The sequence below is a fragment of the Mauremys reevesii genome, linkage group 4 (genome assembly GCF_016161935.1).
Source record: "Mauremys reevesii isolate NIE-2019 linkage group 4, ASM1616193v1, whole genome shotgun sequence".
Lineage (NCBI taxonomy): Eukaryota > Metazoa > Chordata > Testudines > Geoemydidae > Mauremys > Mauremys reevesii.
The window spans coordinates 115015772-115039603 of NC_052626.1; the positions used below are offsets into that span (position 1 = coordinate 115015772).

A 23832-nucleotide genomic window follows, 5' to 3' on the forward strand; every position below is an offset into this window, starting at 1 on the left:
CATCAGAGGAGTCTTAAGGGTTAATTATTTAGGGCCAGATAATGAGCTCCTCACTCCCAGCCACGAGCAGTTACATGACTGAGCAGTCCCACTGACTTCAGGGGTACTGCTTGTGTTTGCAAGTGCTTACCAGTGAGAACAAGGGGTTTGCAATCTGGGTCTTCCAGTTTTCTGTTACATTTTGAAGTGCTGCATAAGTGCCATGCATTAGTATTAAAACCTGTCTGAAAAAACGTCAACGCATGTAAATATCTTGGGTTTAGTTGTATGAAGCACTTTTTATGGACATCAGAATTCAGATCAGACTACAAAGCCTCCTGAATAGTGGAGGTTGTTTTACTGGACACAGCTGTACCATTAGGAAATTTTCAAACACTGTCTGTACTTGTTTAAATAATTTGGGCCAAATTATCAGCATACAAAGAAGACACTACCAAGCACGTTGTGCTCTGAATGAATGGGTCAGGTCCTCAGCTGGTGTATGTTGCCATAGCTTTACTTTTATTTTTATTTATTTAGCTCCTTTGACTTCAGTGGAACTGGTGCTCATTTACACCAGCTGAAAATCTTGAAAACTACTGACCTCTTTCAAGATGTGAAATTTTAACAAAGATACTTAGCCAGTTTGGGGTGTTTTCAAGTGCTTCAGCTTCACATTTCACCCTGCACACATAGCATGCAGGTACTCTGCTATACATAACTGCACCATTTCTCATGCACTGGTTTCAGTACCAATACTGCAGGCAGAACCAAGATTAGAACCCAAGTCTCCAGGTGTTCAGCCCAGTGCCCTCGCCACTCGGCAACACTGCCTCACCCAATGGATGAGTGATTCTCCAAAGTTTTCATATTGCAGATCACTGAAGGTGAGGATCCTCTCATAGATTCAACCCCCTACTCCCTGTCTTGCACCTTCCCTGTGGCTGGGTTACATGAAAAAGTAATAAGGCTATTTGAAGGCAACAAGATAAAGCTGAACTGCCTTTCATGTGAGGGGTGCATATGTTTGGGTGTATTCCCCAAATTTTGTATCTGTGCTGTTCACTTTGCTCCCACCTGTCCCTTGGGCCTTGTGTCTCTCAGCTGCCTTTCTCTGATCCCTGAGCTGCAGTAATACTGACCTCCTCTCTGTTCCCTTTACACAGTCTCATGACTGCCAGTGCCAAGAGCCTTCTCTTGCTCTGGTTATCTGACAGGAGACATCTTTCCACTTCATCAAGACTCCATCTATTTGCAGATGCTCTTGGAAACTTGTATTTGCTCCCTTGCCTGGATGTCTTAATGCATCTCTCCCTCTGCTTTGAGTTTTTGTTTAACTTTGCAATGAATCCCTCACAATTTTCACCATTTTCTCCTTCCTGACCCTATGTTTCCATGTTATGATGTTTAATTTTTTCTCACTCCCTCAGTTGTGCTATTTTGCTAATTTGTTGTTGCGAAGTCTATAAGTGCCAAGCTGTTGACTTTTATTTTAAGTTTTGTAGCATCTTCATGCATTTTTAAAGCTCTTACACTACGAATAATTGGACTCTGTGAAAATAAGAAAGGGGAAGGGATGGATGGAAGCCAAATATCTGGTTTTCAACCTTAATGGCATCCTTGTGAACAACTCTGCAGTAAAATCTGTTGTTATATCAGTTTCTTGTGGACAAATATCCAAGTCTTTGGAATTAGAAGCTTTAGCACTAGGATGCTGTGGTACCCAATGTCTCTCTTTGGTTTAATAGATTTGGAATAAAACAAAGCAGAGAGAATGTCTCTCTAAATCAATATTGTTAACAGATTTACATCTCTCAAGTTACCAGTAAATTGTGCTCCAAGGAGCTTACTGTATTAAACAAAGCCATTGTTCAAGGCATCAGCAGTACTCTGTAGATCAGTAACCCCCTAGCCTGTTAGACAGAATACAAATCGGGAGCTTGAGCCAGCACCCAGGAGTACAGCTACTGGTGCAAGGAGTCTCACTGACTTCAGCCACTTGGAGGATCAGATTTACAAAGAGAAAGAACTAATTTTTTCTAGTAGATTCTTTGAAAAATAAATCAGACGTTTTAAATAGCTTCCTTTCATCAGGCTTCAGAATAATATAATTGTGCTCCAAATGTATTAGCTGTTGCATTTAACTAGGAGGGTTATCAATCCAATCTCTGTCAGCTAATCCAATATAGCTACTGGACTCAACTCACATCTTTATCCTTTACAAACAAATGCTGACAACGGTGGTTTTTGTTGTTGTTTAAATCTGTAATGGTAGAACATTTGAAAAGATTTAGAAGGCATTTAAAAGAACTATTCAGCATTACACAATTATATCTCCAGTAAAAACAGACAACACTAGTTTAGTATTTTTGTTAATACAAGATTCTTTGCATCACTTCTACATCTCATTTTAGCAAATTGAAATGGTGTCTAGCAGCCTGTAGATTCAACTGCTTTGCAAACAATGCCAAGATTTGAGCGGAACGCTGATTCTCAAGATGGTGGAATGGTGGACTTTGCCTTGGCCGGAATGGCCCATTAGTTCTAGCCACAGGAAGAACATTACAGCAGTACAGCACCTTGCAAGTGGGGTTACCAGTGGGATCAGATATACAAAGTATAAGTTTTAATTTTCATATGTGAGCAGAAATGTAGGCTTAATACAATATGTAAGCATCATGACCCAGGGTGTGCCTTGCAATACTGCCCCTTTTTGCAGTATAAATAAGCCTCAGTACTGGGAGTATTGATTGTATGGTTTTCACACCTAAGAGCTCCACAGTACATACAGAAGGACATTGGATATATAAAAGACTTATCATGATGTTATGGAATCAGCCCTGCTTAAGCAGGAAGCCTTTATTAAATGAAACCCTCTAGAGCTGCAGACATGAACAAACAGGCTTCCACACAGCTTGTGTTCCGGCTATGTCTCCATTGCTTATCAGGAACCATTTCCTCTCTGGAACACTATATAGCACACAGGGGCAATAGATGATATTGCAGCTATTGCCATCTATGTACTTGCCCTGCCAGACCATACAGTACATATTCTAGTGCTTTCTCCAGTTGAAATTTAAGGGCTAGATTTTTTTACTCTGTGGGAAGTCAGACTCCTTTCTTATAAAAGCAGCAAAGAATCCTGTGGCACCTTATAGACTAACAGACGTTTTGCAGCATGAGCTTTCGTGGGTGAATACCCACTTTGTCGGATGCATCCGAAGAAGTCGGTATTCACCCACGAAAGCTCATGCTGCAAAACGTCTGTTAGTCTATAAGGTGCCACAGGATTCTTTGCTGCTTTTACAGATCCAGACTAACACGGCTACCCGTCTGATCCTTTCTTATACTATGGCATGGGCTACCGGGACCTTGGCTCTGGGTGCAGAGGAGCAAGTGGGTGGGAAATAGGTAGAATCTTTCCTTTACCCCCCACAACATGCCAGACAGTAGAGCCTAGTTGGCTTAGAGATATGTAGTAATTTGCTGCAAGGGTAGCCCAGCAAATTATTACCCTGGGGGAGCATGGAGGGGGAATATGACTCCCAAAGCCACTGTTCCCTCCCTATGCTGCTTCTGGGTTTACACAACAGTGCACTGTCCCTGAAGGGCTCTGTCCTTGAGAAACTGTCTAATCCTAAGCGTCTGAAACACTGCGATTCCTACAACTTCCTATGAGTCTGTTTCCCAATTTAGGGCCCGCTCCAAAGCCCGCTGAAGTCAATGTAAAAAGAGTCCCATAATGCACCTCATTGTCAGGACGCTTCCTGATGTTTATCCTAAACATGTGCTTTTGTCGTTTCATACCAGTCCATTACTCCTCATTACGCTCTTCAAATATTTGCAGATCATTATCGTATCCCTTCCTCCTGGTGTTGCTCAGATAAACTTAGACATATTTAGCTCTTCTAATCATTTGTCATAAATCAATCTGCATCTTTCTGCCACTGAGCTGCCTTGAAATCATCATAGTGGTACAGCAGCAGTCTTCGTGCTCAGGTATATATGATATATTTGCATGTGGCATCCAAACAAATTTACTTTCATTTAATCACTGGATACCAAATATTGGGCGTTAACTTTCTGTGGCTAGCCACTACAGATCCAAACAATAAGCTGCACCACGTGTTTTATTGCAGTTGTATAGCTTATTCCTGCAGTGATTTAAAAGGAAAATGACTGTGGGGGAGGGAATCATTACAGTACATTAAATAGCAGGCCTATCTTCGTAGCAGTTTCAGTAATCTCTTAATGATACAGCATAATATAAAACAAAATGCCAAATGCATGAAACTGGTGATCCCATGAAAGATCTAATCCTGTTGCATGGATATTGCTGTAGATGTGCAAAGTATGCCAAAGCATTTTACAGACATCAGTGAGTTAAGCCCTCTTTATGTATGCAAGTGCTGTTACAGATGGGGAAGCCAGGGCCCAGAGAGGTTAAGTGACAAGCTCAGGCTTGCACAGTGAGAGTCAAGTTCTGAACTAGGAATCAAACCCAGATCTCTTGACTCCCTGTGCTGTGCCTTAGTGACAAGACCATCTTTACAAAAATAGCCAGAGAATGAAAACGCGTTGACTAAAAGCTTTTTGGTTTTACAGATAATAGTACAAGAATGAAGAGAGGAAGCCATAGTTCCTTCCTTTCATGAGACCCAAAGTAGTGTCACTTTTTAAAATGTAAATTTAATTCAATAACCTTATTTAATTCTGGAAGTACTAATGATCCCTTTCATGACCAGCCCAGAATGTGGCTGGGCACCCGGGGGTGGAGTCACACCTTTGGGTAGGCCACAGCAGCCCTCTTTGGCTATGAAAGACACTAATAGTTCATTCAAAGAACTTCTTTCAAGAGCTGACTGACGAGGGCTTGCCTGCAAAAGAACAGCAGCAGGCAGCGGTGGCCTCTTTGGAGCTTCTGACATGGACCATTCTCATTGGCCCCTACCATTCACAAAACGTCGTTGTCCAGAAGAACAGGATACCTAAGGATTGTACAGGCTGTATCCCATCACCCGCTTCTGGGATGGGATAGAGGGTACACATTGAGCAGTGCCAAAAAAATCACCCAGCAAGTCAGGTCAGGAAATGAAGGATAATTTAAACAACTGAACTGGCAGGGGACAATTGAATAGGGCCAGACTATAAGCATCAGGGCTTCAGAACTGAAATTTGGCTCAGTAGCCTTCCTTCTCTAAATAGTATTGTTGGCTCTTCAGTTACAAGAATAGTATAAGCAGTTGGGGGCCTTACTTCTGTGTCTTAACCTCACTATGGCACCTCCAACAGCTAAGGACTAGATCAGCAGAAGCTCTTTTCCCCCCTCATCAGTGTTTCTTGCAACGGAGCAATATCACCATTTCTCTCTCATCTTGCTGAAGGTCTCCCTGCTTTTGTGCCCTCCCAATTCAATTGCTGTGATGTCCTCTCCATGGGGTACCTTTGGAGGCAAAGCAAAAGCTGCCCCGACAGTGCTTGCTTGAGTTAGTCATGTGTGCTCCAAAGACTTCCCTGGCTCCTGATTGGCTTCCAAGTGCAATTCAAGGCACAGATAGTCTTAAAATCAATTTAAAAATCAAGTGATGATAAAAAGTGACATTTAATAGAATGAGGAAAATAAAAGTAAATAAAAATGCCTGGGGGAGGGTCGGGGGGAACACAGTTTTTATGTATCTTTCAAAAACTGGAAATAACAGAGCATGTGCCTGTCATCCTCTAGGCCCCCTGGCTTGCATGTTGTATCACTTTCCTCCCCAAATAACGTTCTAACAGCAGGACGACGTTACTTTTCTAAACAATCTTCCAACCAATCTGCTATGGATGGTGACTGGACTATGTGTGTCACTATCCAGACTGCAGCTTTGCTGTTTTTTACACCAGCTTCGCCGTGGGGAAACTGGGTTGGAGGAAGTGTCCTCACTCACCGGTGCTGGAGACATGCTGGAACTCTGGAACTTTTTTTAGGAGTCAAACAGGTGCCTTGTGGTTCTGTAAGTACTTCCAGTGCTTGTGTTCTGGCACATCTCAAGGGCTGCATTCACCTCCTGATCCTCAGCTGTGTGTGCTTTGAAAACTGCAGGCAGGGGAGCATATGGTTGCAAATCCCAATCTTTTACTAAGGGACTGTCCTAGTAAGAAATCATTTCATCTTCAATCAAGAAGAGTGTCACTTTCTGGAAAAGCTCCAGTCGGTAGCCCTCTAAATCTAGTCCCAGCCATCCAGAGAAGAATCAATGACCAACTGAGCTGCAGCAAATATCTTTTGAAAGGCATCAGAAGTAAGGCTCCCAGAAAAGTGCATTGAAGGCCCAACACAGTCTGCGTTAGCCTAATGCATCAATCGAAAACCCATCTCATCCAAACATTTTGAACTGTCCCCTGTTGCGTTTAGTTCCTTGATTAAATCCCTTCACAGGGATGTGATATGTGGCTAACAGACGGATATTGATGGAGTAGTGTGGATCTGATTAAAGATGCAATTTAAAATGAGATTGCTTTCAGTAAAGTGACTGTGTTATGGACAGTGTATGAAGCTATTCCTCATAGGACATCCATGTTCTCAGGGACTTCCACATTAAATATGATCCACTGAGAAGTCAAAAGACCGAGACCAAGATAATAAAGTGGTTTTGTGTCCCTCAGTATTTCAAAGCTGAGCTTGAGACATCTTAATGGGGCCCAATTTTCATAGAACAGGTGCTCAGCACATTTTAATCCCAACCTTGATTCGGCAGGGAAATTCTGCAAGTGGAATCTTAAAGTCTTGCATCGTAATGTCTCTCTTTATATGCAAGGTATGATGAGTGTTGACAGGGCACACGATGAGTTCAGCTGGGTTGGGTGACTTTAGCTTTGCATTTCTTGACTTCCTAGTTTTTAAGTATGACCTTAACTTTGACTCCCTATGTGTGTTTTGAGAGAACTACATTTTGCACCAAAGACTTTTTGTCTTAAGTAACTGAGACCTACAGCCTTAACTCCATGTATGCCTGGATTTGCCTCTGCAGCCTCCCTGCACGGCCCATCAGGGCATGACTCATGCAGCCACAGGTCTCTGCGTGTAGGTCGCTGGCTCTTCGAGGTCCAAGGCAGCGATGCTTTCGCCCCGTGGCCAAAGCACACTTCAGTCCAGCCCCTTTCAGCATGTTAAGGTTCAAAGGAAGCCAAGAACAAAATACCACAGCTCGGAACAGGGTGGTCCGATGAACCTTTGGTAGGACCCTGCCCTTCTATTCAGGGCTTGTCTTTAAACAGTCCTTGTTTCCACCAATTCCCGAGGGACTGGTTGTCTCGTCTAGCAGGAGGCTTGCCCAGCCGGTAAGCTAGCTCAGTCTCTGAGTGGCTTCTCTCTCATCAGAAGCAGAGCTCTGCTCTCCTTCCTGGTCAGCCTTGAGCTTGGCTTTTAACTCCCCACTCCAGTCCTGGCATTTGCTGTGGGCTCTTTTTAACCCTCTCATGGCCAGTGTGGGGCTACCTGCCTCATCGCACCATGTTTCATGACTTTTCTGGAGTGGGAATCAACAACTGCAGAAACTAATTATATGGTGAAATAATAGCAAATTTTATTAACAGGTGAATGATTTTTAAGTGGCTTTATGTCCTCATTATTCACACACCCCTCCTCCCCCGACACAGACACACAACATACACACCCCGGATGCACACAGACCAGCTCTGTTGGCTACAGCTACACCCCAGGGCTACAGACTCATTTTCACGAGCTTGAATTTCTCCAACCCACCCTGCAGCCCAGTTCTCCCCCCCCCCCCCCAGTGGATATATAGGACCTTGGAAACAGTGCTGTGAATATCTATATGGGGTTGTATTTCAGAGGATAGGGCATGTTCTGTTACTTCGCCTGTGTTTTGTGAGATGCCATTAAAATAAACGCCTTAGAACATTTCTTGCCGGTATTAAAAAGAGAAGTTTTATTGCAACTACTTCATGGGTCATCTTTAAACATGATCCTTGGTTTGCTTATTAGATTTGTAAAGAACTTGTCAACTGAGTGAGGGGAAAAAATCCTCTTTGTTTGGAAAGACTCTAATCTGTTGTTACATCCAATTGAAGTTGTCAGTGATGTACCAAGAGGTATTTTTACATTGCTCGTCTGGAGCCGAGTGGCAAATCTCCTGAACCAGTGCGACTCACTCTTGATTTGCCTGACCTGGCTAATACAGCCAGCTGCTTCCCTAATATAGACCTGGAGTCCATGTCTCAATAAGTGGCTTGTTTTTCATTTGCAATGGCAGATATTCAGAGGGCTGGGAGGCCCAGGGGATTGGTAATGAGAGTCCAGATACTAAGTAAGCAAAATTTACTCCCAGCTGATGGCTCTCTGGTGGCCTGCATGAAGCAAGTTAGTCTCAATCCAGTTTCTAGTGAACAGGTATCCACTTCACAGTTAGCACTCATGACTGCCTTTGTTGATAGTGCCATGAGAATCTGCAAGGACTGAATGTGAATGGAACACAGCAGCCTCTCACTCCTGGAGGTGGCTCTGCCTGGTAAGATTGGCATAGATTGGCTCAGCAGAGTAGAAAAGCTTAGTTTCCTAATGCCAGGCTTGTTATGTGCATAAACAGCAGACTCCAGGGCCTTTTTCTGATTGACACTACGGGTATGTCTACACTACGGGATTATTCCGATTTTACATAAACCGGTTTTGTAAAACAGATTGTATAAAGTCGAGTGCACGCGGCCACACTAAGCACATTAATTCGGCGGTGTGCGTCCATGTACCGAGGCTAGCGTCGATTTCCAGAGTGTTGCACTGTGGGTAGCTATCCTGTAGCTATCCCATAGTTCCCGCAGTCTCCCCCGCCCATTGAAATTCTGGGTTGAGATCCCAATGCAAAAACAGTGTCTTGGGTGATTCTGGGTAAATGTTGTCACTCAATCCTTCCTCCGTGAAAGCAACGGCAGACAATCATTTTGCGCCCTTTTTCCCTGGATTGCCCTGGCAGACGCCATAGCATGGCAACCATGGAGCCCGTTTTGCCTTTTGTCACTGTCACTGTATGTGTACTGGATGCTGCTGACAGACACGGTACTGCAGTACTACACAGCAGCATTCATTTGCCTTTGCAAGGTAGCAGAGACGATTACCATCCCTATTGCACCGTCTGCCATGCCATTGTAAATTGGTGATGAGATGACAGTTATCAGTCGTTCTGTACTGTCTGCTGCTATCATGGGTGCTCCTGGCTGTCCTCGCTGAGGTCGGCCGGGGGCGCATGGACAAAAATGGGAATGACTCCCCGGGTCATTCCCTTCTTTATGTTTTGTCTAAAAATAGAGAAAGTCCTGCCTAGAATATGGGGCAAGTGTACTAGAGAACCAGAGAGCACAGCTGCTCCGTGTCAGAGCCCCAGAGATCCCACAGAAATGATGAGCTGTATGCCATTCTAGGGGGTGCCCCTGCAACAACCCCACCTAATGTTTCCCTCCTCCCCCAACCCTTCTGGGCCACCATGGCAGTGTCCCCCCATTTGTGTGATGAAGTAATAAAGAATGCAGAAATAAGAAACACTGATTTTTTAGTGAAATAAAATGAGGGGGAGGAAGCCTCCAGCTGCTATGATAGTCCAGGCAGGACATTAAAGGGGGGGGGAGGAGCCCAGCCTCCCGCTGCTATGATAGTCCAGGCAGTACAGAATCTTTTAGGTAGACATGAAAGGGGGGGCTGATGGAGCTCAGCCTCCAGCTGCTATGATGAGGACGGTTACCAAGCCTTTTGTACTGTCTGCCGGGAATGACTGGGAGTCATTCCCATTTTTACCCAGGCGCCCCCGGCCAACCTCACCGAGGCCAGCCAGGAGCACTCACGGGCTGATGATGACGATGGATAGCAGTCATATTGTACCGTCTGCCACCAGGAAGGGGATGCTGGTGTTCAGCGCTGCAGCACCCTGTCTACCAGCAGCATGCAGTAGACATAGAGTGACACTGAAAAAAGGCGAGAAACGTTTTTTTTCCCTTTTCTTTCGGTGGAGAGGGAAGGGTGTAAATTGACAACATATATCCTGAAACACCCGGGAAAATGTTTTTGACCCTTCAGGCATTGGGAGCTCAGCCAAGAATGCAAATGCTTTTTGGGGACTGTGGGATAGCTGGAGTCCTCAGAACCCCCTCCCTCCCTCCTTGAGCATCCATTTGATTCTTTGGCTTTCCGTGACGCTTGTCACATAGCACTGTGCTGTGGACTCTGTATCATAGCCTGGAGATTTTTTCAAATGCTTTGGCATTTCGTCTTCTGTAATGGAGCTCTGATAGAACAGATTTGTCTCTTCATACAGCGATCAGATCCAGTATCTCCTGTACGGTCCATGCTGGAGCTCTTTTTGGATTTGAGACTACAGTGCCACCCATGCTGATCAGAGCTCGACGCTGGGCAAACAGGAAATGAAATTCAAAAGTTTGCGGGGCTTTTCCTGTCAACCTGGCCAGTGCATCTGAGTTCAGATTGCTGTCCAGAGCAGTCACAATGGTGCACTGTGGGATACCGCCCGGAGGCCAATACCGTTGATTTGCGGCCACACTAACCCATATCCGACATGGCAATACCGATTTCAGCGCTACTCCTCTCGTCGGGGAGGAGTACAGAAATCGGTTTAAAGAGCGGGCCTCGTTATGTGGACGGGTGCAGGGTTAAATCGGTTTAACGCTGCTAAATTCGGTTTAAACGCGTAGTGTAGACCAGGCCTACAACTCCTTTACCCTGCCAGAGCAAGGCAAAGGGGCCTTCATATCAATCAGAATCAGGCCCTTCAGACTCCTGGGCTCTAAAGCCAGCCCCTTTCATCAGCACTAAAATCACTGTGTGTAAGGGATTGTCTGCTGTTGGAAATTTACCAAATTAGCTGTTCTGGAATAATTATTACAGAACAGGTTTCAGAGTAGCAGCCGTGTTAGTTGCATTTGTAAAAAGAACAGGAGTTCTTGTGGCACCTTAGAGACTAACAAATTTATTTGAGCATTAAGCTTTCGTGGGCTACAGTCCACTTCATCGGATGCATAGAATGGAACATATAAGAAAAGTGTGTGTGTGTGTGTGTGTATAGATATAGATATCCAGAGAAGAGCCACAAGTACTCCTGTTCTTATTACAGAACAGTTATTCTGGACATTCTCATTCCAAAATAAGAGTATCCACATGGGGGCTTATGCTGAAATAATTATCCTGCAATAGCTATTTCAGTAAATGTCCACGTATAGCCAAGCTCTAACATATATCAAAATTTAAACCCAACACTCTGTAGACAAACGACTTGATTCAAATGACCCCTGCATGTGGCCGGAGGGGATTATCTCAATTCTCCCAGGTGATAATTATGCCTTTTACTTCTCGCTAAGAGTTAATTGGCCCTACTGTTGCTAGGCCCAAAGCTATCAATAATGGAGTCTACCCAGAGCAGAGTCTATCCAACTTGATTCTACTTTCCATACGTCACTCGCCACAGGTTTTCTTTGTTGTTTATTGTTCAGTCATCGCTGCTTCTCTTCCTGCTTGCCTCAGGGCTGAGCTAACAATTTTCAGGACCGCAGCAGGGCAGAGGGGAAGATGAGGGATCAAGCTGTGAGTTACTTCCCCATTGATTTCTGCTCCCAGAAGGGAAGACCATTCTGGTCTAGTCGTTCTGTTTGTTCCTAAATAAGGGGTGGGCAAACTTTTTAGCCTGAGGGCCACATCGGGAAAATTGTATGGTGGGCCATGAATGCTCACAAATGGGGTGGGGGTGCAGGCTCTGGGGTGGGGCTGGGGCTGAGGTGTTTGGGGTGTAGGAGGGTGCTCTGGGCTGGAACCGAGGAGTTTGGAGGGCGGGAGGGGGGATTAGGGCTGGAGCAGGGGGTTGGGGCATGGGGAGAGGTTCAGGGGTGCAGGCTCCAAGCGGTGCTTACCTCAAGTGGCTACCGGAAGCAGAGGCATGTCCCTTTTCCAGCTCCTACCCAGAGGCACATCCAGGCGGCTCTGCACGCTGCCCCGTCCACAGGCACCACCCCTGAAGCTCCCATTGGAGCCGGAGTGGGGCTATGCTGCGGAGCCGCGTGGTACAGCCTCTGACCCAGGGCCCCGGCCGGAGAAGTGCTGCGCTGCGTGGTGCGGCCCCCCGCCGGAGCAAGGCCACACTGTGTGGTGTGGGCCCTGACCCAGCACCCCGCCCAGAATGGGGCAAGCCCCAGACCCCACTCCCTAGCGAGAGCACTCAGGCTGGCTTCAAACAGCTCGTGGCCGGATCAGGCCCGCAGGCCATAGTTTGCCCATCCCTGTCCTAAATCAGCACCTGACCACACAGCCCCAGTCCATTGCTTGTATTGTTCATGCCAAGGTTTTGACTTTACTTATACTAAGTACCAAAACTTTTGCTTTTTCTTTGCTGGTTATTTACACAGCTTTGGTAATAAAATTACTACCTGACCAGAAGGGTCTGTCTTGGTGTGTGTTCACTCACCATTCACCTTAGATGGGTGAAGTGAGTGACTTCCATATCCACCTTTACTCTCCATCACAGCATTCTGGTTTATGGAGTTCAGAGCAATGAAAAAGACTTCTGTAGTTGATACGTGTGTCAGAAGGAGCAGGCAAGCCCTGAAGCCATCCCATTGATGGAGACCGAGAAGGTTGTCTCTACTGTTGGAGGGAGCTGAGCTGTGATGTGGGTTTAATCCTACAAACTCTGAAAGACCCAATGGTGGAATTGCAAGGCAATGCATGTCTGAGCTCTGTCAGCTGTGGCAAGGAAGTGTCAAGTGCATGATACTGTAGTGTGAGGTGGAATAGTCTCCTAGATCCTGGCAGCAATCAGAGTATGCCATATAATGTAACATTTCTTCCTCTCTTTCCTCCGCCAAACTTTCCCTTTGCGTCTGTGGCTGCAAATGTTGATTATGGTCATAAAATTAGTGAGTCCTTTTTAAAATCCAGCCACAGTATTTTTCTCTGCCCTCCCGTGGCAGTGAGTTCCACATATTAACCATTGATGATGTAACAAAGTAGTTTCATCTTGCTCCAAATATGTGGCCCTTTTAATTTCAAGGGGCTTCTCCTGATACTGTAATATGTGTCAGGGTAAGGAGGAGAGTCTGGTCATACTTCACTGTAGACTTTTTCCTCATCAAGGAAGTCTCTCCTGAGTCTTCTCCTCTGCAGTTGTAATTAATCTGCAATCTCTCATTTTATGTAAATCTTGCTGTGTTTCTAACATGAGGTGACCAGGCAGTATTACAAAAGAGGGCATGCGTTATTTAATGAAATATTAATGAATGATCTTCGGTCCCTTTGTTAATTGCACGCTCCTTGTGTGTTTAAAAAGCTGGAGGAGTGGCTTTACTGAGTTATCCACTGTCGTTGTTGTTAATTAATTTATTTATTTCATAGTGTTATTGTAGCATCTGGAAGACCCTGTCATGGGCCAGAACCCCATTGTGCTAGGCACTGTACAAGCACAGGGTAAAAAGATAGTCCCTGCGCCCAAGAGTTTGCAGTCGAAGTACGGTGGCTCTAGATCTTTTCCGACAGAGTGCTGCAAGGTCAGAATCCATTGCAGCAGAGAGGCAGACATAGATAGTAGTTGTTATACCCTATAGAGTTACGCTTTGTGTAAGAGAATTTAAAATGAGCAGTTAGAAAAAACAATCCGCATAGTGGAAGCCGTGGCTGGTTATAAAACAAGGATATACAGAGATGGTTAGTGTTCGGGACTGGGTCTCTGGGTTCTAGAGGCTCTAATGGAGATCATGGCTGCTAATCTAATAATAATTTTTGAAAGTCGGACAGAAGTGTGATGACTAAGTCGATGGCACCCCTTTAACAGTCTTTAAACAACCTCCTTAATGGACTTGTCCTCCTTGCCTGTTCAGTTTGTCTTGTTAATTGTTCTCCTGGTGCAGGGCTGCAGCAAAGGGTCTTTCTCTCACCTTAATGGAGCGTCTGATTCAGAAATATGGCGAGAGAATAGTGAAGATGCTGACTGTGCAATACCGAATGCACCAGGCCATAATGCAGTGGGCCTCCACAGAAATGTACTGTGGCCGACTCTCCGCTCACCCTTCCGTAGCGCATCATTTACTGAAGTAAGTGACTTGGCTTTTTTTTAAACCAGGTTTCAGTGAGGAATGGACATTGTCAGTTAATACTTATCAACAGTTAACAATTTTCCATCTGTCTGTGATATCCTTTTGCTATTTCTTTCTCATTTTGTTCTTATTTCATTTAGCAAACATTGATTTTGTTTTCCCTTGTGCAGCTTACAGAATAGAAACCCACAGGGTTACACTCTGTTTTGGTTTTTAAAAAATCCTCCTATGGCTTGTTATACAGGAAGGCCTGATCTGCAGCCTCTCCAAGAAGAACTCCCCAGAACAGAGCGTTAAATATTGACTAGCTGTAACATCTTTAGCACTGTATCTGTTGAGACAAATCTATAAGTGGGTTTTCAAAACAGGATTTTTTTTTTTTTTTTAAAACATGCCTGTTACTTTCTCAGTGTCTCCATCTGGGGCCTGCTCCTGCTCCCACTGAAGTCAATGGACGTTTTTGTGATGGGCCTTGGCTACACTTGCAAATTTGCAGTGCTGCAGCAGGGTGTGAAAACACACCCTCTCCAGCGCTGCAAAGCGCCAGTGTGGTCAAAGCCCCAGCGCTGGGAGCGCGGCTCCCAGCGCTGTCCGTTATTCCCCACAGGGAGGTGGAGTACGGACAGCGCTGGGAGAGCTCTCTCCCAGCGCTGGCGCTTTGACTACACTTAGCGCTTCAAAGCGCTGCCGCGGCAGCGCTTTGAAGTGCAAGTGTAGCCAAAGCCATAGATTTCAGTGAGAGCAAGTTAAGTTTGTTATGGAATTGTTATTGGTGGTTTGCTTGATAGCATGTTTAGGCCCTGACCAAGATTGGGGCCTTATGGCACTAGGCATTGGACATGCATTCTAAACTCTTTGGGGGAGGGGCCCTCTTTTTGTTCTGATTTTACCGCGCCAAACACAGTGGGGTCCTGGCCTGTGACTGGGACTCCTACATAAAACCATAAGTAATTATAATTTAATAATAATGACGACGATAAAAGACTGTCCCGGTCTGAAGAGCCTACAACTTACATAGACAAGACAGACAACGGGTAGGAGAACAAGGAAGTATCATTGCTCCCATTTATAGATGGGGAACTAAGGCAGAAAAAGGTTAAATGAATTGCCCAAGGTCACACAGGAAGTCGGTAATGCAGAGTGGAGAATTTAACTCAGAACTCTTAAATATCAGTCCAGTCCTTAACCACAGGCCCATTGTTTCTCTTAGTGAATATGGTGGTTGCGTCTCTTTCAAGATGCACTAATATTTTCTCAATATTTAATCAGCAAAAGTAGTTCTCAATGTCTATGTTATGGTAGCGTCCAAAGTCCCCAATCCAAATCGTGATCCATTGTGTTGGGAGCTGTACAACTGTAGAAAAGAGACAATCGCTGCTTCACAGGTCTTACTATCCGAGGCTACGTCCACACTGCACACTTCTTTTGGCAGCGGATAGTGTGCGTACCCAGGTAGTGGGTTTCACAATCAAAGTTTCATGGATCAAATTCTCATCTGTGTGCAAAGTCTGAGTGACCAAGTTTTGTGGAGGGGGTTTCTGTGGGAATAGGGGCTGGCTGTGAGGCACAGCTTAGGCGAATAAAGACATGCCTGAATGGTGTGGGTATGTACCTGAGTGCGTACCCTACATGGCTCTTTACTTGCCCAAGCCGTGCACCTGTCTATGCTGCTGTTTTTTAGCCATGTAGTGTTCTGCTGTCTCCCGCTGCTGGAGTCCTTCCCCACCAAAGTGAAATATTCCAGCAGCGGGAAAAGGCTCTGCCAGCTCCCCACTGCTACAGCCCTTCACCCACTGTAGGGAAAGACTCTGGGCAGCAGGGAAAGGCTCTGGCAGCAGAGAGGTGGTGGGGAAAGGCTGAGCCTATTTCTGCTGTCTCTCCCATGCCGGATCCTTTCCTCGCTCCAGTCAGGGCCGGCTCCAGACCCCAGCGCACCAAGCGCGCACTTGGGGCGGCATTTTGCCGGGAGGGCAGCAGGTGGCTCTGGCGGACCTTCCGCAGTCATGCCTGCGGGAGGTCCACCGGAGCCGCGGGACCAGCGGACCCTCCACAGGCATGACTGCGGAGGGTCCGCTGGTCCCGCGGCTCCGGTGGACCTCCCTCAGACATGACTGCGAATCTAGGAGGATATAAGCAGTGCATTGATGGCCTGAGCCAGCACCCAGTGCAGTCAGTGGAAAGATTCCCACTCACTTCAGTGGACTCTGGATCAGGCTCTTAAACAGCAACTGTTCTTTTTCATTCACACAGTTAATGCTACTGTAAGGCGCACTCAAGTGAAAGTGTAAGTAAAAGTATAATTAGGCCGGGCAAGAAAAGAATTTGAAGAGCAACTAGCAAAAGACACAAAAACTAACAGCAAAAATTTCTTTAAGTACATCAGAAGCAGGATGCCTGCCAAATAAAGGCACTGGACGATCAAGGAGCACTCAAAGAAGACAAAGGCCTTTGCAGAGAAGCGAAATCATTTCTTTGCATTGGTCTTCATTGCAGAGGATGTGAGGGAGATGCCCAAGCCTGAGCCATTCTTTTAGGTGACACTTCTGAGGAACTGTCCCAGATTGAGGTGTCAGTAGAGGAGGTTTTGGAACAAATTGATAAACTAAACAGTATTAAGTCACCAGGCCAGGCAGTGTATTCACCTCAGAGTTCTGAAGAACTCAAGTATGAAACTCCTGAACTATTAACTGTGGTATGTAGTCTGTGGCTTAAATCCACCTATGTACCAGATGACTGTCGGGTAGCCTAACTTCAGTACCACACATATTGGTTGAAACTATAGTAAAGAACATTATTATGAGACACATAGATAAACACAATATATTGGGGAAGAGTCAACACGGCTTTTGTAAAGGGAAATCCTGCCTCACCGCTCTGTTAGAATTCTTGAAGAGTGTCAGCAAACATGTGGACAAGGGCGATCCAATTGATATAGTGTACTTGGACTTTCAGAAATCCTTTGACAAGTCCCTCACCAAGGCTTTTAAGCAAAATAGGTAGTCATGGGACAAGAAGGAAGTTCCTCTCCAGGGGCGGCTCTAGGAATTTGGCCGCCCCAAGCAGGGCGGCACGCCGCAGGGGGGCGTGCTGCCGGTCGCCGGTCCCGCGGCTCCGGGGGACCACTTGCAGACGTGCCTGCGGAGGGTGCGCTGGTCCCGCAGCTCCGGTGGAGCATCCGCAGGCACGCCTGCGGGAGGTCCACCCGAGCCGTGGGACCAGCGAACCCTCCACAGTCATGCCTGAGGGAGGTCCACCGGAGCCACGGGACCAGTGCACTCTCCGCAGTCATGCCTGCGGGAGGTCCGCTGGTCCCGCGGCTCCGGTGGACCTCCCGCAGGCATGACTGCGGAAGGTCCGCCGGAGCCGCCTGCCGCCCTGCCGGCAAAATGCCGCCCCAAGCGCGCGCTGGGGTCTGGAGCTGGCCCTGTTCCTCTCATGGTTCAGTAACTGGTTAAAAGATAGGAAACAAAGGGTAGGAATAATTGGTCAGTTTTCAAAGTGGAGAGAGGTAAATAGTGAGGTCCCACAAGGATCTATACTGGGACCAGTTCTGTTCAATGTATTCATAAATGATCTGGAAAAGGGGATGAACAGTGAGGTGGCAAAGTTCACAGATGATACAAAATTACTCAAGATAGTTAAGTCAAAAACTGACTGTGAAGAGTTACAAAGGAATCTCACAAAACTGGGTGACTGGATAACAAAATGGCAAATGCAATTCAATGCTGATAAATGCGAAGTAATTCACACTGGAAAAAATAATCCCAACTATACATATAAAATGATGGGGTTTAAGTTAGCTGTTACTACTCAAGAAAGAGATCTTGGAGTCACTGTGGATAGTTCTCTGAAAACATCTGCTCAATATGCAGCAGTACTCAAAAAAGGTAACAATGCTAGAAACCATTGGGGGATAAATAATAAGGGCTAAATAATAAGAAAATATCACAATGCCACCATATTAATCAATGCTATGCCCACACCTTGAATACTGCGTGCAGTTCTGGTTGCCCCATCTCAGGAAAGATATATTAGAATTGGAAAAGGTAGAGAGGGCAAGAAAAATGATTAGGGGTAATGAGCAGATTCCATGTGAGGAGAGACTGGGGCTGTTCATCTTAGAAAAGAGATGACTAAGTGGGGATATAATAGGGGTCTGTGAAATCATGAATGATGTGGAGAAGGTGAATAGGGAAGTGTTTACTCCTTCACGTAACACAGGATCCATAGGTGCTGATGCCGTGGGAAAAATTGGTGGGTGCTGTGCACCCACCGGCAGTCAAGCTTCTCCCCCTAGCTCCCAGTGCTTGCTGCCATGAAACAGCTGTTTCGCAGCATAACAAGCTCCGGGAGGGAGTGGGGAGAAGCAGGAACGTGGCTTGCTTAGGGAAGGAGGCGGGGCTGGGGTGGGTATTGGGGGAAGGGGTTGGAATAGGGGCAGGGAGGTGGAGTTGGGGCAGGGATTTTGGGGAAGGGGTTGGAATGGGGGTGGGGCAGGGGTGGGAGGGGGCGGGGCAGGGGTAGGGGTGGACTTGGGGCAGGGCCGGGGGCAGAGGCAGGTTGAGCACCCACTGGCACCAGCAGAAGTTGGTGCCTATGACAAGATCTTCGGTTGCTGGTGGAAATCCAGCTCTGTTTATGAAATCTGTGACTATCTGATGGCTATTGGTGGCCTATGCCAAATGATTTGTCTCAGTCTACCTCTAGTGGACAAGTAGGTATATTTTAGTCCTGATACTGAAGACTGCATCCCCAGGAAGGGACTTTTGGACGTTTCTGCTTATTGATATCTGAAAGTAACACTGTAGGACACTTTAATCATGTCTGCAGCATTCTCATGTATTCTGACTCTAGTTTGCTGCCTTTTCATTTTACTGTGCCCAGGTGCTAGTAAATGAGGATCAGATTAATTAAGTCCTGGCAGGTTTGGAGTGAGAGGGATACTGGAACCCGTTTTACAGACTGGTTGGGCATATCCTGGTGAGATGCTAGAACCTATATAGGTGAGGCTGGAGCAACCTAACCCTCAAAACTCTGATCTTGGCCTTGTTGTCCACTCACCCAGCTTTGTCAAATTCGCACCATCCTACCTGCTATTTCATAGATGTGATTCTGTGTAAGGGTAGAAATTTCTGGGATGTTTGCGAGATATGGAGGCTCAAGGTGAAGTGTGTCCCCGTCTTGAAACATCTTGAGTTGACTTGGAGGGAGGGGGTTGCTCAGCATATTGTCAAAAACACCTTTGAGCTAGAAACACTGGCCAAGATTTAAAAAATGGGTAACTAAAATTAAGCTCTGAAGTCAGTATTTAGGCACTTAAAGAAGTATCCCGATTTTAAAAGCTGTTACACCCATAGCAGCACCCACTGACTTCAAAAGAAGCTGCTAAAAGGGGTTTAAGACGTCTGCAGCCATATATGAAACACCAAAGTATACAGGATCTAAGATGTTCCTGGCTGCCAAGGTTCCTGACCCTACCACCAAGGTATCTGGTGTTTAAATGCCAACTCCTATGATAAAATGATGCTTGAGATAGATCTGTAGGGTGAGATTTGGCTTCAATGGGAGCTGAGTTAGTCCAAGGCTGAGTGCTTTTGAAAATCTGCCCTGTGCTGACATTCTGTAGGACAGTGGTTTTCAAACTTTTTTTCTGGTGACCCAGTTGAAGAAAATTGTTGATGCCCACGACCCAACGGAGCTGGGGATGAGGGGTGTGAGAGGGGGTCAGGGCTCTGGGCTGGAAGTGCAGGCTATGGGGTGGGGCCAGGGATGAGGGGTTTGGGGTGCAGGAGGGGGCTCTAAGTTTTGGGGGGGACTCAGGGCTGGAGCAGGGGGTTGGAGTGCATGAGAGGGTTAAGGCTCTGGGCTGGGGATGCAGGCTCTGGGGTGGGGCTGGGGATGAGGGTTTGGGGTGCAGGAAGGGCTCTGGGTTTGAAGGGGGGGGCTCAGGGCTGAGGCAGGGTATTGAGGCACGGTGTTGCGGCGCGGGCTTAACTCTGGCGGCTCCTGGTCAGCAGCGCAGCTGGGGTGCAGAGGCAGGCTTCCTGCCTGTCCTGGCACCGCGAACCGCGCTGCACCCTGGAAGCGGCCAGCAGCAGGTCTGGCTCCCATGCAGAGGGTCGCAAGCAGCTGGCTCTCGGCCGCAGGCACCGTTCCCCCCCAGCTATGGGAGTGCAAAGTCGGTGTTTGCGGCAGGGGCAGCGCACAGAGCCCCATTGCCTCCCCGCCTAGGAATCAGACACAAGCTCCTCTGTTTTGCTTCCTGGCACTGATCTGTCTGAGTCCAATTTTGCATTGATAAAGCGATTGTGAGCATATAAAACATGTACATTAGGCAGCAGATAACAGATAAGGCGAACAGACTCCAGCTGTGACTGTTTCTTAGCTAGCGTGTGTGAATCTGAGGAGAGCCCACTGCTTGGCCTGCTGCTGTGAGTCAGAGGCATTGCAGCAAAACAGGAAAGCAGAAGGAATCCTGCAACATTTATGCTGCGATAATTAATTATCACTTACTTCTTCAAGCACAGCATAAATGGTAGGGCCATCGGCCATGTGTGAAAGCTACAGAAAAGAACATTCCAAGCAGATTGCAGGAAGTTGTTCTTATTCAGAGGATAGTAAATAGAAGTAGCCTTCTGGGCTAGATTGAAACTTCAACCACTTGGGTCGTTGAAGAAGTGGAAAGGATGCTGTCCTGGGAGAAGCAGTGCCCAATGCAGTCCTCTCAGTGAGAAGGTCTTGGTGGAGGCACCTAAAACCTTTGGATAAGTAGGGTCTCAGATCAAAGCGGGAGCTTGGTAGGTCCAGGCTCTGATTTCTGGACCATGGGCTCCAGTAAAAACAATGCCAGATTATTTAAAGGGACCCTGCCAGGTGATGTGCAGCCTCTTTAAAGTTGGCTTGGATTCTGACACTGATTGGCATCTTATGCAGGGGTACTAACTTACGCAAACACACCTTGTTCTCCCCTTCCATGTTTGTCTAGTCACCTGTCAGAATCCTAGTTTGTGAGCGGCCTGGGACAGCTCTTTGTGTTACTTTTCTGTAGAGTGTCTATCATGGGGTGGGGGCCTGAACCCTGCTTGGGGTTGGTAGATGCTACTGTCCTAGAAATAATGAAAATGAATAATCACAGCCCAGCCCCATGAGACACCAAGCCAGATTTCAGTTAACGGGGGTTTTCAGTAAACCGGGGTTGTGCTTTATCAAAAGGATACACTTTGCCTTCAGCATCTCTTCATAGTCCTAGTATTTCCTAAGGACCAAACCCTTCTTTCCAAACTTCCCTTCAGACACTACCAGCAGGTGACAGTACACTTATGAAGCTGGAGCACTGGGCTATAAGAAACCCCATGAATCTCACTGTTAAATCTGTGAGTATCGCCAACCCTCAGCATTCAAGAATTCCTGAGTCAGTCCCTAAGAAATCATGAGATTAGCTTAAAAATCATGAGATTTAAACAAGACCTACCTCTTGGGTTCCTTTTATTAGCTGCCTGGTTTCTGAGCCTTTAGGGTGCACTTCGATCATGTCTTCAAGATTTTCTCTGCAACCATGAGGGCTTAGAAACTTTTTTTTAAAGTGAAAGGTGAGATTCTCCCCTAATCACAAGAATCCATTTTAAGTGGAACACCAAAAATAGTGAGTCCCCGTGACAAAATCACAAGAGTTGGCCACACTGGCTGTGCCTGAGGGGCGCTTGACCCCTGTGGTTACTGTGTTCAGCTAACTAGTCAGTAAACAAACAAGAAGTTGAGAAATGTTTCTTTCAAAGGAAGTGCAGGAGGCAGTTAGGCATTGTGTATATATATTGCACCAGAACTGGGATTCCATCCAGTGTTTGGCTGCAGTGACTGTCCCAACTGTGATACTGACAGCAGGATTCTCTCCCTAAAACAGTAACACATCGCAGCAGTTCAGGTTGCTTCGCAACAGCCAGTGGGCTAACCTTCCCCCTTGTGTCTAAGGGGTTAGCGTTTAAATAAGCACCAGAAATTTTTCCAGGGTAACACCCTGTTCTGCTGAATGCTTTCCTCTCCCAAAGGAGCATGTTGTTTCTCTCCCCCAAAAAGATTTATGCAGCTAATTATTCCTCTGAAATGAAGTTTCCAGATTAAGATTGTTCTTTGTAATGAGTCGTGCTGCAAGTACGTTCTTTGGCCGCTAGGAGTTGTCAAAGAATCATGTTAATAGGATTGTCTATATGGAGGAGACTAACCATGTTTGGGTGCTAGACAGATCCTTCAGTGTGTATGTAAGCAGGCTACCAGCATGAGGAATAGCAGGACAGATGTTAAAGGGATGGGAAGCTGCTTAGGGTTGCATCAAGAAAAGAGGGATAAATCTGTCCTGCAGTCCAAAGGGGAAGAAGTACTTCAGTGAGAAACTGTTTTGCTGCTGCTCAGAACTGCATCTGTAGAAAACATGGATGGTAATTGCAGGAATTAACTGTAAATATGGGGGATGAGTCACATATTTATTAAAATCCAAATGCTGGACTGCAGCATGAAGCCTTTGGGAAGGGAACCTCCAGGGCTGAGGGGAAGAAATCTTCCTCTAAGTCTGAAAGCAGCAATGGAGTGTCTTGGCAGGGTGCAGCGTGCTGTGGCTAGTAAATCCAGCTCAGCCCTGTCCCAGTGCCCCTGAGCACCTTACGTGCTGGTGAGCAGTGAGCATCTGCATAGCACAGCTCTGTGCCACACAAGGGTGCAGCCAAACTGCACCAGGCACCAGATCCTGTCCCCTGCTCCCTTTAAGTGGGCACTACACCAGTCCTGTGAGGGGCAGCACTGAGCCTTGCATGATGGTCCCTTAGGCTGCAGTTTTACTTTGTGCTGCTTCTTGAGTTTGATTCCAAGTCGAAAAGTTGACTGGAATTTTCATAGGGGTGTACAGAGGCTGTCGTGTCGGTGTTCATTCATGTATGCTCATGTGCACGTGCTAATCTGGGAATGTCTCTAGCTAGAAAATGAATGAGTTTCAGTCTAGAGAGGAGAGTTCTTTTGTTGCTGATGAAGCAAGTAATGTCCATTGAAAGCAAAGCAAACCAGTGGAATGCAAGTGCAAACTTATCGAGCTGGAAAACCACTCAAGGGTTTGGGACTGTGGTTAAGGCCCTGTCTTGCAACTTAGGAAGCTTGGGATCAGTTCCTGGTTCCTCCAAGGGTTTCCCTGGTTACCTTAGAAAGCCACTTCATTTCTCTAGGTGAAATCCTGGCCCACAGACTGCAGTGGGGCCAGGATTTCATCCTCTGTCCTAGTTCCCTATCTGTAAAATGGAGATAACCCTTCCTTTCTCCCACCTTTTGTCGCTCTTGTCTCTTTGGCTTGTAAGCTGTTTGGGGCTATCTCCTGCTATGTGCGTGTACCCCTCTTAGCACAGTGTGCTGCTGTAATAATAGCAACTTTGGTTTTGTTCCTGTGGCATCTCAGTGATGATAGGATTGTACTGTAGGATCAGAGCCTTTGGATTTGCAGTGTACTTGCCTTGGAGCTGTCCAGCATTCTGCTGGTTTCCTAATGCAGCCCTTCCATCTCTTGGTCCATTCACAGACTGTGAATTCAAGGAACAACTCTCTTCGGTGTTAAAATTTAACTTTTTGACGTAGCTTCTTCAGATATAGAAATGATATGAAACCAGAATCCCTGGCTAGTTACCTGGCTGGTGTGTTCTATCACAGCTGTCAAATTGCTACGTCTTAGAACACTTTTAAGGACTCTTCCTTCCTTACGGTGCTAAAAGCTGCTGCAGCATAAACCTATTTCTGTAGCTT

The 23832-nt window shown here is 46.4% G+C and overlaps 1 protein-coding gene across 2 annotated transcripts in view; it reads left to right on the plus strand.

Moving 5' to 3' along the window:
* Window positions 1-23832, plus strand: part of IGHMBP2 (immunoglobulin mu DNA binding protein 2) — a 90978-nt gene that overhangs the window by 48625 nt on the left and 18521 nt on the right. The window contains exon 9 of one of the 2 annotated variants that reach the window (XM_039535652.1): window positions 13873-14055. The exons of the other annotated variant lie outside the window; for it this stretch is intronic. Coding sequence (XP_039391586.1) covers window positions 13873-14055 — 183 coding nt within the window. The remainder of the gene's footprint in view (window positions 1-13872; window positions 14056-23832) is intronic. 2 annotated transcript variants of the gene reach the window in all.